General features: G+C 46.8%; 2 protein-coding genes across 9 annotated transcripts in view; one reads left to right on the top strand and one right to left on the bottom strand.

Annotated features, from left to right (window-relative positions):
• Window positions 1-386: 386 nt before the first annotated feature.
• Window positions 387-9,351, top strand: LOC104661449 (fumarylacetoacetate hydrolase domain-containing protein 2A). 2 transcript variants are annotated; one of them, XM_010362068.2, is made up of 8 exons: window positions 387-551; window positions 1,353-1,603; window positions 2,776-2,992; window positions 6,724-6,783; window positions 7,059-7,221; window positions 8,649-8,757; window positions 8,891-8,978; window positions 9,116-9,351. In XM_010362068.2, exons 2-8 carry the CDS (start codon window positions 1,359-1,361, stop codon window positions 9,176-9,178), a joined length of 945 nt encoding a protein of 314 aa, XP_010360370.1. In that variant the 5' UTR covers window positions 387-551; window positions 1,353-1,358; the 3' UTR covers window positions 9,179-9,351. The 2 variants fall into 2 exon arrangements, with proteins under 2 accessions (XP_010360370.1, XP_010360371.1); XM_010362069.2 differs by having other exon boundaries at window positions 387-690.
• A 113-nt stretch (window positions 9,352-9,464) lies between these two features.
• GPAT2 (glycerol-3-phosphate acyltransferase 2, mitochondrial) overlaps window positions 9,465-16,373 on the bottom strand; it is a 61,848-nt gene continuing 54,939 nt past the window's right edge. For all 7 annotated transcript variants that reach the window (XM_030920751.1, XM_010362067.2, XM_030920754.1 and 4 more), the window contains one exon: window positions 9,465-9,799. In XM_030920751.1, coding sequence (XP_030776611.1) covers window positions 9,683-9,799 — 117 coding nt within the window. In that variant the 3' untranslated portion in view covers window positions 9,465-9,682. The remainder of the gene's footprint in view (window positions 9,800-16,373) is intronic.

Raw genomic sequence — 16,373 nt, 5'->3', positions numbered from 1 at the left:
AGGTAAAACGGGGGCAGTCATCCCTCCCCTCCTCAACCACACCCGTCAGAATAAGAAGCCACAAATCATTCTCTGCCACCCAGCAACTGCCTCGGTCTCCTCCACCACTTTCCCCACCGATGGGAAGACGGGAACGGCGTCAGGCCCAGAACAGGGACAGACTGGATGAGGCCAGCGAAGAGCACAGGGACAAACGTTCGGGCAGCGCCCACTCTCGGGCTCGGGCAAGTACAGAGTCGCTCCGAGAGCCACCGTCTCCAGAAGATGCGGCAGGCGCCGGGCTGTGCCTGGAGCCGGAACACCCCGGAGCCGCCCGCCCCGCAACGGGCCCGCGCTTCTGGGATTGGCGCCCTGCTGGAGGCCACTGCCTGTGACGTCATCGGACGCGCCCGCTTCTCTCTGGAGTACGCGCCCAGCGGCCCTGGGTTCGCCGCGGCTGTAGTTCCCCGGCTGGCTGCGGTCACTGGTGCCAGTGCTCAGGCGCCCGCCGCCCTTGACCTCCGGCCCCGCGAGCCCTAACTCAGCGCAGGAGGACCGGCCTCCGCCGCCAGGTAGGACGAGCCTGGCTGGGTCAGGCCGGAAGGGTGTCCGTGGCGCGGGTCTCCCGCGGAGCGCAGAACTGGGACCTGACCCCCAGCCGCTTCTGACCACACCGACGGGGGGACCTTTCTGAGCCTCACTAACTGCGGGGTAAGGAGATGGGCATGTGGGAGATTGGGGAACCGGCATGGGTTCCAGGCGAGTGGACGGTGGTTTGGGATCCGACGTGCACACCCATGTCTCAGGCTTTGTTTGATGGAGGCTGCTTTTTCCACCTCATGTCGCCGCCCCTTTGCTTACGGACTCTTGCAGAGTTGGACTGAGCTCTGGCCGTGTGACATAGTGGTTGTTGCAGAAACCCCAGGGCCACTTTCTGACTGGTACCTTGGGCACCTGACGTCATCCCTTCGAGTCTCAGTGTCCCCTTCTGTAAAGGGAGGGCGCGCTACCCGAGGGGACCGCTGTAAGGTTGGAATGAACCTGCATGTGTGTGTCACGTGGGAAGGGAACGGTCAGTGGGGCCTGGGGTTCTCTTGGAGCGCTGGTAACCAGCCTTGTCCCTGAGGCAACAGCCAGAGGGCGCCTCTAGTTTCACCTTATGAAGTATAGCAGGGTAAAATACAAGCCTGGACCACTTCCCATGTGGTATGCAGGGAACCAGGGTAAAATACAAGCCTGGACCACTTCCCGTGTGGTATGCAGGGAATGGCTGATGGGGCAAAGGGCCTTGGGCTATAGTCCTAGGAATTTCAGGGATCCTGATGATGGCTCTGGGATCCTCCGTCTCCTGGATCCTGCGTTTTTCTCTGCAGGCTCTGATGCTGGTGTCTGGTAGAAGAAGGTTGCTCACAGCTCTGCTGCAGGCTCAGAAGTGGCCCTTTCAACCCTCCAGAGACATGAGACTAGTACAGTTCCAGGCACCCCACCTGGTGGGGCCTCACTTGGGCCTGGAAACAGGGAATGGTGGAGGGGTTATCAACCTCAATGCCTTTGACCCCACACTCCCGAAGACGATGACACAGTTCCTAGAGCAGGGAGAGGCCACCCTCTCAGTGGCAAGAAGGTAAGTAAGTGGGCAGCATCGCCCTGAAGCAGCTGCCCTGGTCCCCCCGCACCCTCCCACTGCATTCCTGTTCTGGGAAACAGCACCAGCAGGTAGCTCTTTGGCAAGGGAGCAGAGTAACCCCACCTTTTATTTCTCACCTGTTCTCTTAAAAGATCCTTAGAAATCTTACGTAATAACATCTTCAGTTTTCAGAGGAGAAAACTGAGGCCTAGGGGAGGTGATTAACAATTTCAAGGCCATACATTTGGTGCTGGAACCAGGACTCTCTACTTCATCACACTGCCTCCTCCAGGAAGGAAGTCCTGGACTGACTGACGGGTCTGGGCCAGGGGGTCCTAAAAGGCATCTTATGCAGCCGGGGGAGTGATATAGGCTCCCAGCTCCTACAAGGAGAGAGGACTGCAGGGAGGTTTTCTACAAGACAGTTCCTGGGTTTGGACTAGATTAGGTGAGAGCGTCCCTGAAGCCTGGACCCCTACAGAATCTGGTCTAAGGAGCTGATGAACAATAAATTAAAAACACGTTAAGATGTTGTTTTCATCTATTAAAATGGGAAAAAATACAAATGTTTCACGGCTCACAGTATTAACAGTATGTTCCCATATTGCCATATTCCGCAAAGATTAGAAACCTCCATGTGCCTCATTAGGGACTTGGGTATATCTCTATACAGCAGTAACAGGCAGCCACAAGCAATAAAGAGGACGCCCTCTGTGTATTGTTCCATATTGTTAAGGAGAGATCTCCAAAAGCAGTTGTTTTTGTCAAAAGTGTAAAGATTGGTGCTGTCATGTGCGTACAAAAGGCTGGGAGAAGAATATCCATAGAGTAGCTGCGAAGAGCCAGGGGAACAGGGGAACCAGAAGGGGAACGGGAGACCTTTCTGTGTATTCAAACTGCAGACCTTTCTGTGTATTCCAGTTTGTATCTTTTACATGGATATGAGTTACCTAAGCGGGAGAGGAAATCAAGACTCGAAAAATAAAAGCCCTGCTCTGATATCAAAGGACAATAGCTCGGCTTGATTTTCATACTGACTCTGATGGTTGATAGAGCTAGGAACTATATTTCAAAAAGCAAAACCTATAGCTGCTGCAGGATCTGCCCAGCCTGCCGGGGTTGCTGATCTGTTCCCAGCCAGACCCTCTCACCTGTTGTGGTCTCTACAGAGCCTTGGCTGCCCAGTTGCCAGTCCTGCCACGGTCGGAGGTAACCTTCCTGGCTCCAGTCACACGGCCAGATAAGGTGGTGTGTGTGGGCATGAATTATGTGGACCACTGCAAAGAACAGAACGTGCCCGTGCCCAAGGAGCCCATCATCTTCAGCAAGTTTGCCAGCTCCATCGTGGGGCCCTATGATGAGGTGGTCCTCCCACCAGAGAGCCAGGTCAGTGCCTCCCCACGCCCTCCCTAGTCAGTGGGCCATCGCAAGGGCGTTCTGAGCTCGGTACTCAGCCTGCTGGAGCCAGCTCTTGCTCAATAGTGCATTCAGCAGAAACTAGGGGATTATACGCTCAGTCATAACGGTGGCCTTGGAAAAAAAAAGTTAATGTGCATGTTTTCCTGATTACAAAAGCGATACACCTTCACTGTAGGTAAAATGGAGACAAACATTTAAAAATTACGTCACCCATAATCCCATGCCCAGGGCTTCCAATATTAGTGTTTTTCTGTCTATCTTCCCAGTGTTCTCCACTCCTGTATATGTTTATACTGTACATACACTTCTCTTTTACTTAAGACTCCATCAGGAGCATTTTCTCGTGACATTAAATATTCTCCGTGACATATTTAGGGTACCATGGAGTTTGTTATATAGGTTAGTTTACTTCCGATTACCTTATTGCTGGATACTGTTTCTAGTTTTCAGCTTCTATAAATAAATGTTGCAATAGACATCCTTATGTAGAAAAGGCTTTGCATGTCCATTAATACATTATTATTTCCTTTGAATAAACCCTTAGAATTTAAATATGTCAGAGTATAGGCAGTATTTCAAAACTTTTGAAAAATTCTGCCAACTGGCCTTTTAAAAGATCGTAAAAGCAACTCACACATCCACTAGTAGTGTATATACCCTTATTAACACTGGTTACTTTTTCTCTCTGATTTTTGTTTTAGAAATGTCTTGGAAATTTTAGAAAAGCTGGGAAAGTAATACAGTGAACGTCCAGATAACTTTTCCACCTTATTTCATTGTAAACATTTGGCTATATTTCCTTTTTCTCCCTGGCCTTCTCCCTGCCCTCCACATGGCAAACGTACACTTTTTTTTTTTTTTTTTGCAGGGGGTGGGGTGAAGGAGACCTTTTAAAATACATTGGGAATATTAAGACAATTTAGTCAGAAAAACTTAAGTAGGCATCTCCTAAGAATAAAGACAGTGGCTTGCATGACCATCCCACCATTATCACTACCAAGAAAATTAACTTGAATAATATTTAATATAAAATCCAGTTGCCCTAATTCCCAATCAGAAGTACTGCTGACTGCCCCAAAGGTAACTTTTAATTTGCTTACTTTTTTTATTGCTCCTTGATCAACCAAGGCCACACACTGTATTCAGTTTTATCTCTTTAGTGGTTTCAATCTAGGACAGGGTTCCGTAGACCTTTTCTTAAAGGGCTGTGTTGGTCTGTTCTCACACTGCTGATAGACATACCTGAGACTGGGCAATTTACAAAAAAAAAAAAGGTTTAATTAGACTTACACTTCCACGTGGCTAGGGAAGCCTCAAAATCATGGCAGAAGGCAAAGAGGAGCAAGTCACATCTTACATGGATAGCAGCAGGCAGAAAAGAGCTTGTGCAGAGAGACTCCCATTTTTAAAACCGTCAGATCTCGTGAGACCCATTCACTGTCATGAGAACAGCGCAGGAAAGACCCGCCCCCAGGATTCAGTCATCTCCCACTGGGCCCTCCCCCAACATGTTGGAATTATGGGAGCTACAAGATGAGATTTGGGTAGGGACACAGCTAAACCATATCAAGGGCCAATTAGTAAATATTAGGCTTTGAGTGTCAGATGGTCTCTTTTGCAGCAATTCAACTCTGCTGTTGTAGTGTGACAACCACCAGGGACGATACAGAAATGAATGGTGGGTTTCCAATCAAACTGTTATAGGAGATGGTGAGCTGGCCATAGTTTGCCAACTCCTGATCTCAAACACGCTCCCTGCCCTTTCCTTGAAGAATCCAGTTGTCTCATAGCATGTTTCACACCCTGGGTTTGTCTGGTTGTTTCTTCATGATTAGTGTCAGCGTAAGCATTTTTATCAAGAGGTCTACAAAGATGTTACAGATTTCCCATTGCATCCCACTGGGAGGTTCATGTCAGTGGTCCCAGAATTTGACCACTTGGTTTAGCTGACATTCACTAGGTCCCTCCATTGTGAAGATGCATTTCTATTTTTGTAATTAATAAGCAGTCTGTGAGTGGTAGTTTGAGATCACATAACTATCTTACTGCCCCGTAGCTTCTCATCCAGCGATCCTGTAGTCATCCTGACTGAATCCATTATTGCATTGGGGGTTAGAGAAAAATGACCTTTTTTTTTTTTTTTTTTTTTTTTTTTGAGACAGAGTCTCGCTCTGTTGTGCAGGTTGGAGTGCAGTGGCATGATCTCAGCTCACTGCAACCTCTGCCTCCTGGGTTCAAGTGATTCTCCTGCCTTGGCATCTCGAGTAGCTGGGATTACAGGTGTGTACCACCACACCTGGCTAATTTTTGTATTTTTAGTAGAGACAGTGTTTCACCATGTTGGCCAGGCTGGTCTTGAACTCCTCACCTCAGGTGATCCACCCGCCTCGGCCTCCCGCAGTGCAGGGATTACAGCCGTGAGCCACCACGCCCGGCCAAGATCAATGACTCTTCTCAATCATGCTTTCTGTTTTTATTGGCTGGCATTCTTCTATGAAGAAAAGCTGCCTCTCCTCTTTTTATTCCTGTGTCTTCAGTATCACTGTGAATTCATGATTTTTGTTTTTACTCAATTGTTTGTAATTCGTCATTTACATTCTTTAGGTGACTTCAGTTTGGCCAGTGAGGGGCCTTCAAGTTGACTCCATTCCCGTCACTTTTTGTATATCCTAGCTTTTTGACCAAGATGTTCTAGGCTTATCATGTACTGTCTTGGACCTGGAATTAGCCATTTCCCCGAGGAACCTGGTGCTTCTTCTTTTTTTTTTTTTTTTTTGAGGCGGAGTTTCGCTCTGTTGCCCAGGCTGGAGTGCAGTGGTGGGATCTCAGCTCACTGCAAGCTCCGCCTCCCGGGTTCACGCCATTCTCCTGCCTCAGCCTCCCAAGTAGCTGGGACTACAGGCGCCCGCCACCACGCCCAGCTAGTTTTTTGTATTTTTTGGTAGAGATGGGGTTTCACCGTGTTAGCCAGGATGGTCTCGATCTCCTGACTTCGTGATCCGCCCGTCTCGGCCTCCCAAAGTGCTGGGATTACAGGCTTGAGCCACTGCGCCTGGCCCCGGTGCTTCTTAATGGGGAGTGGTATTAGAGACCAACATCTAGGTGTCAGGTGTACTCATACCAACTGGTTATCATCAGAAAGAGCTGCCAATTTTAAAGGCCAAATTATATCTATTTTGTAGTTGTATTTTATGGATTATGGGAGAGGCTGAGCATATTTTCATGTTGTCTGGCCATGTCCATTACCTATTTGTGAATTGCTTACTCAAGTCCTTTGTGGGATGTCAATCTTTTTCTTACTAAAGTGAGTTAATAACATTACAGCATTTAGAATAGTGCCTGACACACAGGAAGGTTATGTATTGCTAGAGGATATTACTTCGTATTTATTCTTTGTTAAAAGTATCCAGAGTAACTTTTAAACTCAGTGCGCTGGACACGTTCCTCTTCTGCAGTCACAGTGGGGAGAGGACCTGTGCCTGCATCCCGTGATGCTCTCTGCCACTGCCCAAAATGTATGAGTCTACAAGCCACACCTCCCTTGTCATTCACTTGGCTCTGCTTCGTGGTGATGGCAAACGTGCTGGCACCCAAGCCCTAATGACAAAGGTCCACGCCCTTCAGCACCGTGTGCAGCCTCAGCATGGACAGTGGGCCCCGAAGCCACTGCAGCTCACTGTTCCTCTCCCACCCTACAGGAAGTAGATTGGGAAGTGGAGCTGGCCGTGGTCATTGGAAAGAAAGGCAAGCACATCAAGGTGAGGTGGAAAGTTGGGCTCCCAGGCCAGAGTGTAGCAGAGGCCCCAGCTCCTGCCTCTCCCAGTGCTGACCTCGCTCACCAACACACAGTGCCAGCTGTCCCTGACCCTGGGAAGCGGTCAGCCTCCTTGCTCCCTGACACTGCCTTGCCCTTCACCCACCTTTGGCTGGCTCTGGCCATTAACACGGGATAACAGCTTAGAGATCCTTTGCCATAGGTGTTGGTGTCACCCATGATCTAACCTCCTGTATGGCCACATCCCCTGCCCCATAGGCCACAGATGCCATGGCCCACGTGGCCGGCTTCACTGTGGCTCATGACGTGAGTGCTCGTGACTGGCAAATGAGACGCAATGGGAAACAGTGGCTGCTGGGGAAAACCTTCGACACCTTCTGCCCTCTGGGCCCTGCCTTGGTGACCAAGGACAGTGTAGCAGGTAGGTCCCTGGTCCCTGCCCCCTTATACCTACCATTGCACAGATGAACAGTGCTCCAGGGAGGAGCGTGGGTTCAGGTACATGCGGCACCTGCCCTCCCTGGCCACCCTTTCACTGCTGACTCCACACAGGGCAAGTCTCTTATCCTCAGCCATGAGTTCTCCCATGGGCTTCCTTCCCAAGGTCCCTAGAGGGAACACAACTGCAGAGGATGTGAAACTGCATGAAGTAAATGACAAACAACACTGAGCTGATGGGTGGATCAGGCTTCCCGTGGCTGCCACCATCTGAAACAATCTTAAGTTGAGCATCATGGAGCATAGTTATCACAAGGCCCTGGCATCTTCCACAGTACAGGAGACGACAGCCAGTGTGACTCACCCAGCCATTGTGGAAACAGAACAGCACTGACCACACACAGTGAGGAGACAGCGCCAGGACGGGGGCAGTGCCCCAGAGGGCAGAGCGCAGCCTCTTAACACAGCCGCCCACAACTGTGGTGGAGGTGGTGCACGGGGGGGTGTCCATGTGGGCCAGCCATGCCAGGATGCCAAAGACCCCATTATCTCACAGCACCCCATGCAGAGTCCGCAGGAAAGTTAAATTGTGTTTCAGCTGCTCTACTTAAGGGGAGTAGAACACTAAGACCACCACCAACAGTTGAAAGTGCTGGTTAGCCAGGATATTCTTACACTAATCCATCCCCTGCCAGCATCCAGTACATGAGGCCTCACTCTCCTGGCTAGAACCATTACCTCACTGCTTTGTAGATGCTAAGTCTTTTTTTTTTTTTCTTTTGGAATGGTCTTACTGTGTCATCCAGGCTGGAGTGCAGTGGCCCAATCTCAGCTCACTGAAGCCTCAATATCCAGGGTTCAAGCGATCCTCCCACCTCAGCCTCCTGAGTAGCTGGGACTACAGGCATGCATCACCACATCTGCCTGTTTTTATTATTTTTTATAGAGACAAGCACTCACTGCGTTCCCCAGGCTGGTTTTGAACTCCTGAGCTTAATCAGTTCTCACATGCCTTGGCCTCCCAGAGTGCTGTAATTACAGGCATGAGCACCAGGCTTGGCCCTGCCCAGGCGGCATTTTTGTATCTACAGGTGTCATCCTATGCTGTAGACAGATGCCCTTTTTTTTCAAGGCAAAAACCCGAGCCATTTTTCTCTCCCTCTTCAGAGTCTGGAACATCCTCTCAACTCATCCCTGTGACTACTGCCTGGTGCTCTTGGTGGGGATGCAGGGAGGCCTGAAAAGGCCAATGTCTATACTGAAAGTTCTAACGTAGAGCACTGAGTCAATGTGGGCACAAAGCCCTTTCACCTGGCAAGTCACAAAGCTCCGCTACGGTTGTGTTTGTGAAATACTGGGGGGTTTGAGGGGGAAAAGGGATAACCCCAAGGTACCATCTTTGCATTTCAGATCCACACAACTTAAAGATCTGCTGCCGAGTGAACGGGGAAGTAGTCCAGAGCAGCAACACCAACCAGATGGTATTCAAGACGGAGGACCTGATAGCCTGGGTCTCCCAGTGAGTGCCAGGGCCTGTCCTGCCAGTCCCACTCCATCCACCCACATGTGGAGGCTGAGCTGAGCCCTCCACCCTTGGCTGTGGCCACCTCAGCCAGCCCCTGGTCTCACCGGGTCCTTTTGCTTTGCTCCAGGTTTGTCACCTTTTACCCAGGGGATGTCATCCTGACTGGGACCCCCCCAGGTGTCGGTGTATTCAGGAAACCTCCTGTGTTTCTCAAGGTACGTTAGCGAAAAGGAAAGAGAGCAAGGGCCCGAAGGCCTGGCAGGCTTGGCTCAGACTTGAGAAGTACAGGCTTGTGTGGATGTGCGTGTGTCTGACGGAAGGGCTGACACCCTCATGGCCTGCTCTGTTGCAGAAGGGGGATGAAGTCCAGTGTGAGATTGAAGAACTAGGTGTCATCATCAACAAGGTGGTGTGATGGCTCCTGCACAGGCCCTGGACATAGGATGGGGGCATCTGCTCCCACTCAGCCTAGCCCAGGGAAAGGCCCAGTGACAGGTATGGGCAGGTGCCAGCCCTGCAAGCCGCCTCTTCTGGGTAGAGGGAGAAGGACAGAGCTCTCTTCAATAAATTTGTCAGGCCAGAGCAGCAGCTTGGCTTCTGCTGTTTGTCTTCTTTTGGGCTTTGTTTCATGGGACAAGTCGGGGCATTTTGTGGGACTGGGGAAGAAAAGAGCAAATACACACGCGTATGCCAAAAAGATACTCCTGGGCTTGGGAAAAGACAACCTGTCTGGTCCCCTTGTTTATCACATCAAAGGAGGGAGAAAGCAAGAGATGGCAAGGGACAATCAAGCCTCAATGATTATATTTATAGACCAGCTAAGGGTTTGCAGCCTCCTCTCCGTCTTGCGTCTTCTGGCTCTAGGACACAGCTGTGTTGTGTGGCTGAGAAGTCTCGGCACAGGCTCCTTCTCACAGTTCTAGCTACAAATGAATTGCCGGATGAACTGTTCTAGTTTTTCCTGATTCTCCCGGCTGGCAAAAGTAGGGGACAGGTGGAGCCTGGGGCCTGCAGGGCTCGGCATCTGCTGCAGAACCTGGGCCATGAAAGATGGGCCATGAGTACCCTCAACACAGAGACTGTGTCCACCGGGCCCAGGGCCAAGCCTGTCCCCCAGAAACCTGCCGTGAGACCTCTGGCCCCTTCGACCTCAGTGTTTGTGCAAAAGCTGCCTCAAAGCAGCCCTAATACCCCACCTAGAAGGATGAACCAGTGATTTGGGAGACCAAGAGGCAGGAAACCATCCCATCTTCTCCAACCCATCACCACGTCTGTTGCTGGAAGACACCAAGTAAATCCCAGGGTCTTAATGAGACACCATCAGGCCACCCCCATGGGGTGATGGGCACATAGCTGGGTTTCCCTGAGCCACGCTATCGGGGTGGGAACGGGGACAGAACATGGTGACACAGGCTCCTCTCACCCCTAGGTCTCTGAAGGTCCAGATAGCACTGATGGCGAGCTTTGGGTCCGCACACTCTGGAGAGGAGAGAGAGATGAAGGCTCTAGGTAGGGAGGACAGGGAGCCATTGGGCACAGGATTCTCTCCTCCTGTGTAAAGCAGCAGCCCAGGGAGGGATAGAGCTCAGACTGGACAGAAGACCCTCTGAACTCTGCAGCGCTCCTTCTAGAGTTGGGTTGTCACTGTCCGGCAGGGGGCAGCAACCACCAGCAAACACCCCTGCCTCCAGGCGCCTGGGCTGACTGGCTGGGACTCACCAAAGATCCCTTCTTCCTGGGCGGTGGCCTGGAGGAACTGGAACAGCTGCTCTGTGTAGCCCGACTCTGCAGAAAAGAGAAGACCTAGACCTGGCGCCCTACACCGACAGCCTGCCTCGAGGACTGCAAGGGAACGAGGGCCTCACCAGTATCGGGCAGCTGGCCCTGGTGGAGGAAGGCGGCAGCCTGTGCAAAGGCCTTGAGCAGTGGGCTGAGCAGGCGGCAGAGGAAGAGAAAGAAGTCTGGGCAGTGTGACTGCTGGCTGAGCTGGGGGGGACAGGCCGGGGTGAGCGCAGCTCCCTACCACCTCCCTCCAGGGGCGGCTTCTTGAAACACACCCTGAAGTACCGGCCCTCAGCCTCTTCAAAGTCATCACTGTCACTATCAGTAAAGTCCCCACTTGGTTTCCACAGCAGCTTCCTGCTCAGTCGCTGTCGCCCTGTGTCACAGGCTGACCGGGAGCCTGGGGTCTAGGGGCCATGGAGCCATAGTTCTCTGACAGGCTGGTCAGGGATCAACCCTATACCCCCAGACCAGGTACATGCCGGTGAATCCAGTAAAAGCAGACCTAGAGGCCCAAGAGCTTGCTATGCAGAAGCTTTTTAACTTGATGTGCTCCCATTAGTCCAATTTTGCTTTGGCTGCCTCTGTTTGTAGGGTAGTGCTAAATAAATTTTTGAGCAAAGTGTAGTGGCTCGTGCCTGTAATCCCAGTGCTTTGTGACACTTACAGGGGTGGATTGCTTGAGGCCAGGAGTTCAAGATGAGTCTGACCAACATGGTGAAACCTTGGCTCTACTAAAAATACAAACATTACTGGGGCATGGTGGCACACACCTATTATACCAGCTACTTGGGAGGCTGAGATGCGAGAAAGGCTTGAACCCAGGAGGTGGAAGTTGCAGTGGGCAGACAATACACCACTGTACTGCAGCCTGGGTGATAGAGCAAGACTCTGTCAGAAGGAAAGAAGGAGAAAAGGAAGGCAGGAAGGCAGGAAAGCATTTTTGCCCTGAATAATGTCCTGGAGATTTTCCCCAATGATTTCTTGTAGTAATTTCATAGTTCAATATTTTAAGTCTTTAAACACTTTTGATTTGATTTTACATATGGCAAGATACAGAAGTCTAGGATTTAGTTTCATTCTTCTTCATATGGAAATCTAGTTTTCTCAGCACCATATACTGAAGAGACTGTCTTTTCCCCAGTATGTGTTCTTGGTATCTTTGTTGAAAATGAGTTCACTGTAGGTGTGTGGATTTGTTTCTAGGTTCTCTATTCTGTTCCATTGGTCTATGTGTCTGTCATTATGCCAGTACCATGCTGCTTTAGTTACTATAGCTCTGTAGTATAATTTGAAGTCAAGTAATGTGATTCCTCCAGTTTTGTTATTTTGGCTTAGGATAGCTTTATCTATACTGGGTCTTTTCGGGTTCCATATAAATTTTAGGATTTTTTTTTCTATTTATGTGAAGAATGTCATTGGTATTTTGATGGGGATTGCATTGAATCTGTAGGCTGCTTTGAGTATTATGGACATTTTAACAATATTGATTCTTCTGATCCATGATCCTGGAATTTCATTCCATTATTGGATGTCCTCTTCAATTTCTTTCATCAGTGTTTCATAGTTTTTGTTATTGAGATCTTTCACTTATCTGGCTAATTCCTAGGTGTTTGATCTTATTTGTGGCTATTGTAAATGGGATTACTCTTTTAATTTCTTTTTCAAATTGTTCACTGTTGGCATCTAGAAATGCTACTGATTTTTCTATGTTGGTTTTGTATCCTGTAACTTTACTGAATTTATTTATCAGTTCTAATGTTTTTTTGTGTGGAATCTTTAGGGTTTTTTCAAATACAAGATCATATCATCTGCAGACAAGGATAATTTGACTTCTTCTTTTCCAATTTGCATGCCCTTTATTTCTTTCTCTTGTCTGATTACTCTAGCCAGGACTTCCAGTCCTATGTTGAATCAACAGTGGTAAAAGTGGGCATCTGTGTTGTGTTCCAGATCTTAGAGGGAAGGCTTTCAGTTTTTCCCCATTCAGTGTGATACTAGCTGAATGGTATCGTGTTTTAATTTCAAGTTCCACTTGTTCATTGTAGGTATCTAGGAACGTGATTGAGTTTGTACATTAACCTTGTATCCTGCAACCTTGGTATAATTACTTATTAATTTTCTAATTTTAAATTTTCTTTTTTTCTTTCTTTTCTTTTTTTTTCTGAGACAGAGCCTCACTCTGTAACCTAGGCCAGAGGAAGTGGTGTGATCTAGGCTCACTGCAAACTCCGCCTCCCGGGCTCATGCGATTCTTCCACCTCAGCCTCCCAAGTAGCTGGGATTACAGGCATACACCACCATGCCTGGCTAATTTTTGTATTTTTGGTAGAGACAGGGTTTTGTCATGTTGCCCAGGCTGGTCTCCGAACTCCTTGGCTCAAGTGATCCACCCACCTTGGCCTCCCAAAGTGCTAAGATTACAGGTGTGAACCACTACGCCCAGCCTAGAATTTTTTTGTTTTTTCTTTTCAGATTTTCTATATAGACAAACATGTCATCTGCAAACAGAGAGTATATTTTTTCCTCCTTTCCAATCTGTATACCTTTTATTTCCCTTTCTTGTGTTATCACATTAGCTAAGACTCTGGCACAGTGTTGAAAAAGAGTGGTGAGAGGAGACATGCTTGCTTTGTTCCTGATCTTAGCAGGAAAGCTGTTTCTCACTGTTGGGTACAATGTTAGCTGTAGGATTTTTGCAGATATTCTTTATCAAGTTGAGGAAGTTCCCCTCTAGTACTAGTTTACTGAGTTGTTGTTTTTTTTTTTTTATCATGGGTGTTGTATTTTGTCAAAAGTGATTTCTGCATCTATTAATATAATCATGTGATTTTTCTTCTTTAGCCTGTTGGTGTGATAATTTATATATCTAAATAAGTTTTTAATATTAAACCAGCTTTGCATACCTGGGATAAATCCCTCTTGGTCTTGGTGTATAATTCTTTGTTTACATTGTTAGATTCTACTTGCTAGTATTTTGTTGAGGAATTTTGCATCTGTGTTCATGAGAGATATTGGTCCCATAGTTTTCTTTTCTTATAATGGCTTCGTGTGATTTTGGTACTACAGTAATACTGGCATCTTAGGATGAGTTAGGAAGTATTCTCTCTGCTTCTATTTTCTGGAAGAGACTGTAGAATACTGACATAATTTCTTCCTTGAATTTTTGGTAGAATTCACCAGTGAACGTATCTGGGCCTGGTGCTTTCTGTTGAAAGGTTATTAATTATTGATTTGGTTTCTTTAACACAGATAGACCTGTTCAGATTGTCTTTTTTTTTCTTTTTCTTTTTTCTGAGACAGGCTCTCACTCTGTCGCCCAAGCTGGAGTGCAGTGGTGCAGCCACTCCTCACTGCAGCCTTGACATCCTGTGCTCAAGCAATCCTCCCATCTCCAGCTCCCAAGTAGCTGGGGCAACAGGCATACACCACCATACCCATCACATTTTTTATTTTGTAGAGACAGGATCTCACTGTGTTGCCCAGGCTGGTCTCAAACTCCTGACTTCAAGAGATCCTCCCTCCTCAGCCTCCCAAAGTGCTGGGATTACATGCATGAGCCACCATCTCCCAGCACAGATTGTGTATTTCTTCTTGCATGAGTTTTGACAGAATGTGTATTTCAAGGAATTGTTTCATTTCACCTAGGTTATCAGATTTGTGGGCATCAAGTTTTTCATAATATCCCTTTATGATCCTTTCAATATCCATAAAAGGACATTAGTGATGTCACCCCTTTCATTTTTCATATTAGTAATTTGTGTCTCCTTTTTTTCTTAGCCTGGCTGGAGGCTTATGAGTTTCACCTACCTTCAAATAAACAGGTTTTGATTTTGCTGATTGTCTCTACTGACTTCCTGTTCTCAATTTCATTGAGATGTTTTAGTTTTTATTGTTTACTTTCTTCTGTTTACTTTGGATTTAACTTGTTCTTTTTTCTATTTTCCTAAGGTGGAAGCCTAGATTACTGATCTTTGACATTTCTTCTTTTCTAATATAGAATCTAATAATCACTTTAATTCATTCAATGTTATAAATTTCTCTCTGATCACTGCTTTTGCTACATCCCACACATTTTAATTAGTTGTCTTTTCACTTTCATTAGTTCAAAATCTTGTTTAATTTCCCTAGATTTCTTCTTTGGCCCAGATATTACTTAAAAGAGTATTGTTCAATCTCCAGGTAATTTGATGGTTTCCTGCTGTCTTTATTTTATTGATTTGTAGTTTAATTCTGCTGTGGTCTGAGAACACACAGTATATGACATATATTCTTTAAATTTGTTAAGGTGTGTTTCATAGCCCAAAATGTGGTATCTTGGTGAATGTTCCATGCCAGCTTGAGAAGAATGTGTAATTTTCTGTTATTGGATGAGGTAGTCTGTAGATGGTCATTATATCCAGCTGATTGACGGTGTTGTTGAGTTCGACTATGTTCTTACTGATTTTCTGCCTGCTTGGTCTGCCGATTTCTGATCAATGAGTGTTGAAGTCTTCAACTTTAGTAGTGGATTCACCTGTTTCTCCTTGCAGTTCTGTCAGTTCTTCCCTCACATATTTCTATGCTCTGTTGTTAGGGGCATATACACATTCAGGATTGTTATGTCTTCTTGGAGAATTGACTCCTTTTTCTTATGTAATGTCCCTCTTTATCTCTGGTAACTTTCCTTGCTCTTCAAATCTGCTCTGCCTGAAATTAATGGAGATATTCTGGGGATGTTTTTGATAAGTATTAGTATGGTATATCTTTCACCATCCGTTTAATTTTAATCTAGGTGCATCTTTATATTTAGAACGGGTTTCTTGTAGACTACATATAGTTGTGTCAGATTTTTTAATCTACTCTGGCAATCTCTTTTATTTTATTTTATTTCTTTCTTCCCACCTTTTATTTTACGTTCAAGGGGTACATGTGAAGGTTTATTACTACGTGGGTCAACTGCATGTCACAGGAGTTTGGTGTACTGGCCATTTTGTTACACAAGTAACAAGCAGAGTACTCAATAGGTAGTTTTTCAATCCTCACCCTCCTCCCATCCTCCACCCTTAAGTAGGCCCCGGATGTCTGCTGTTTCCTTCTGTGTGTCCATGTATACTCAGTGTTTAGCTCCCACTTATAAGTGAGAACATTCATTGTTTGGTTTTCTGTTCCTGTGTTAATTCACTTAGGATGATGGCCTCCAGCTCTATCCATGTTGCTGCAAAGGACATTGATTGCATTCTTTTTTTATGGCTCTGTGGTGTTCCATTGTGTATATATAGTCTATCATTGATGGGCATCTAGGTTGAATCCATGTCTTTGCTGTTATGAATAGTGCTGCGATGAACATATGCCTGCATGTGTCTTTATGGTAGAATGGTTTATATCCCTTCGGGTATACACCCAGGAACAGAATTGCTGGGTTGAACGGTAGTTCTGTTTTAAGTTCTTTGATAAATCTTCAGACTACTTTTTACGGTGGCTGAACTAATTTATATTCTGACCAGCAGTGTATAAGCATTCTCTTTTGTTCACAACCTCTACAGCGTGTTACTTTTTGACTTTTTAATAATAGCCATTCTGACTGCTATGAGATGATATCTCATTGTGGTTTTGATATTGAGTATTTTTTCATATACTTGTTGGCTGTGCAGATATCTTTTGAGAAGTGTCTGTGCATGTCCTTTGCCCATTTTTAGTGTGGTTGTTTGCTTTTTCTTTGTTGATTTAGGTTCCTTATAGATTCTAGATATTAAGAGTTCTGTTGGATGCATAGGTTGTAAACATTTTCTTTCATTCTATAGGTTGTGGATTTACCCTGTTGATAGTTTTTTTGCTTTGCAGAATCT

This window comes from Rhinopithecus roxellana, chromosome 17 (assembly GCF_007565055.1).
Source record: "Rhinopithecus roxellana isolate Shanxi Qingling chromosome 17, ASM756505v1, whole genome shotgun sequence".
Lineage (NCBI taxonomy): Eukaryota > Metazoa > Chordata > Mammalia > Primates > Cercopithecidae > Rhinopithecus > Rhinopithecus roxellana.
The sequence above is the reverse complement of the archived record's forward strand: the minus strand, read 5'-3'. Positions and strand labels throughout refer to the sequence as shown.

Bases quoted from the DNA above. Each gene is read 5' to 3' on its own strand.
- LOC104661449 (XM_010362068.2), top strand. From the start codon at position 1,359: ATGCTGGTGTCTGGTAGAAGAAGGTTGCTCACAGCTCTGCTGCAGGCT. The intron at 1,604-2,775 runs GTAAGTAAGTGG...TGGTCTCTACAG, and splicing joins ACCCTCTCAGTGGCAAGAAG to AGCCTTGGCTGCCCAGTTGC. The intron at 7,222-8,648 runs GTAGGTCCCTGG...TTTGCATTTCAG, and splicing joins GACCAAGGACAGTGTAGCAG to ATCCACACAACTTAAAGATC.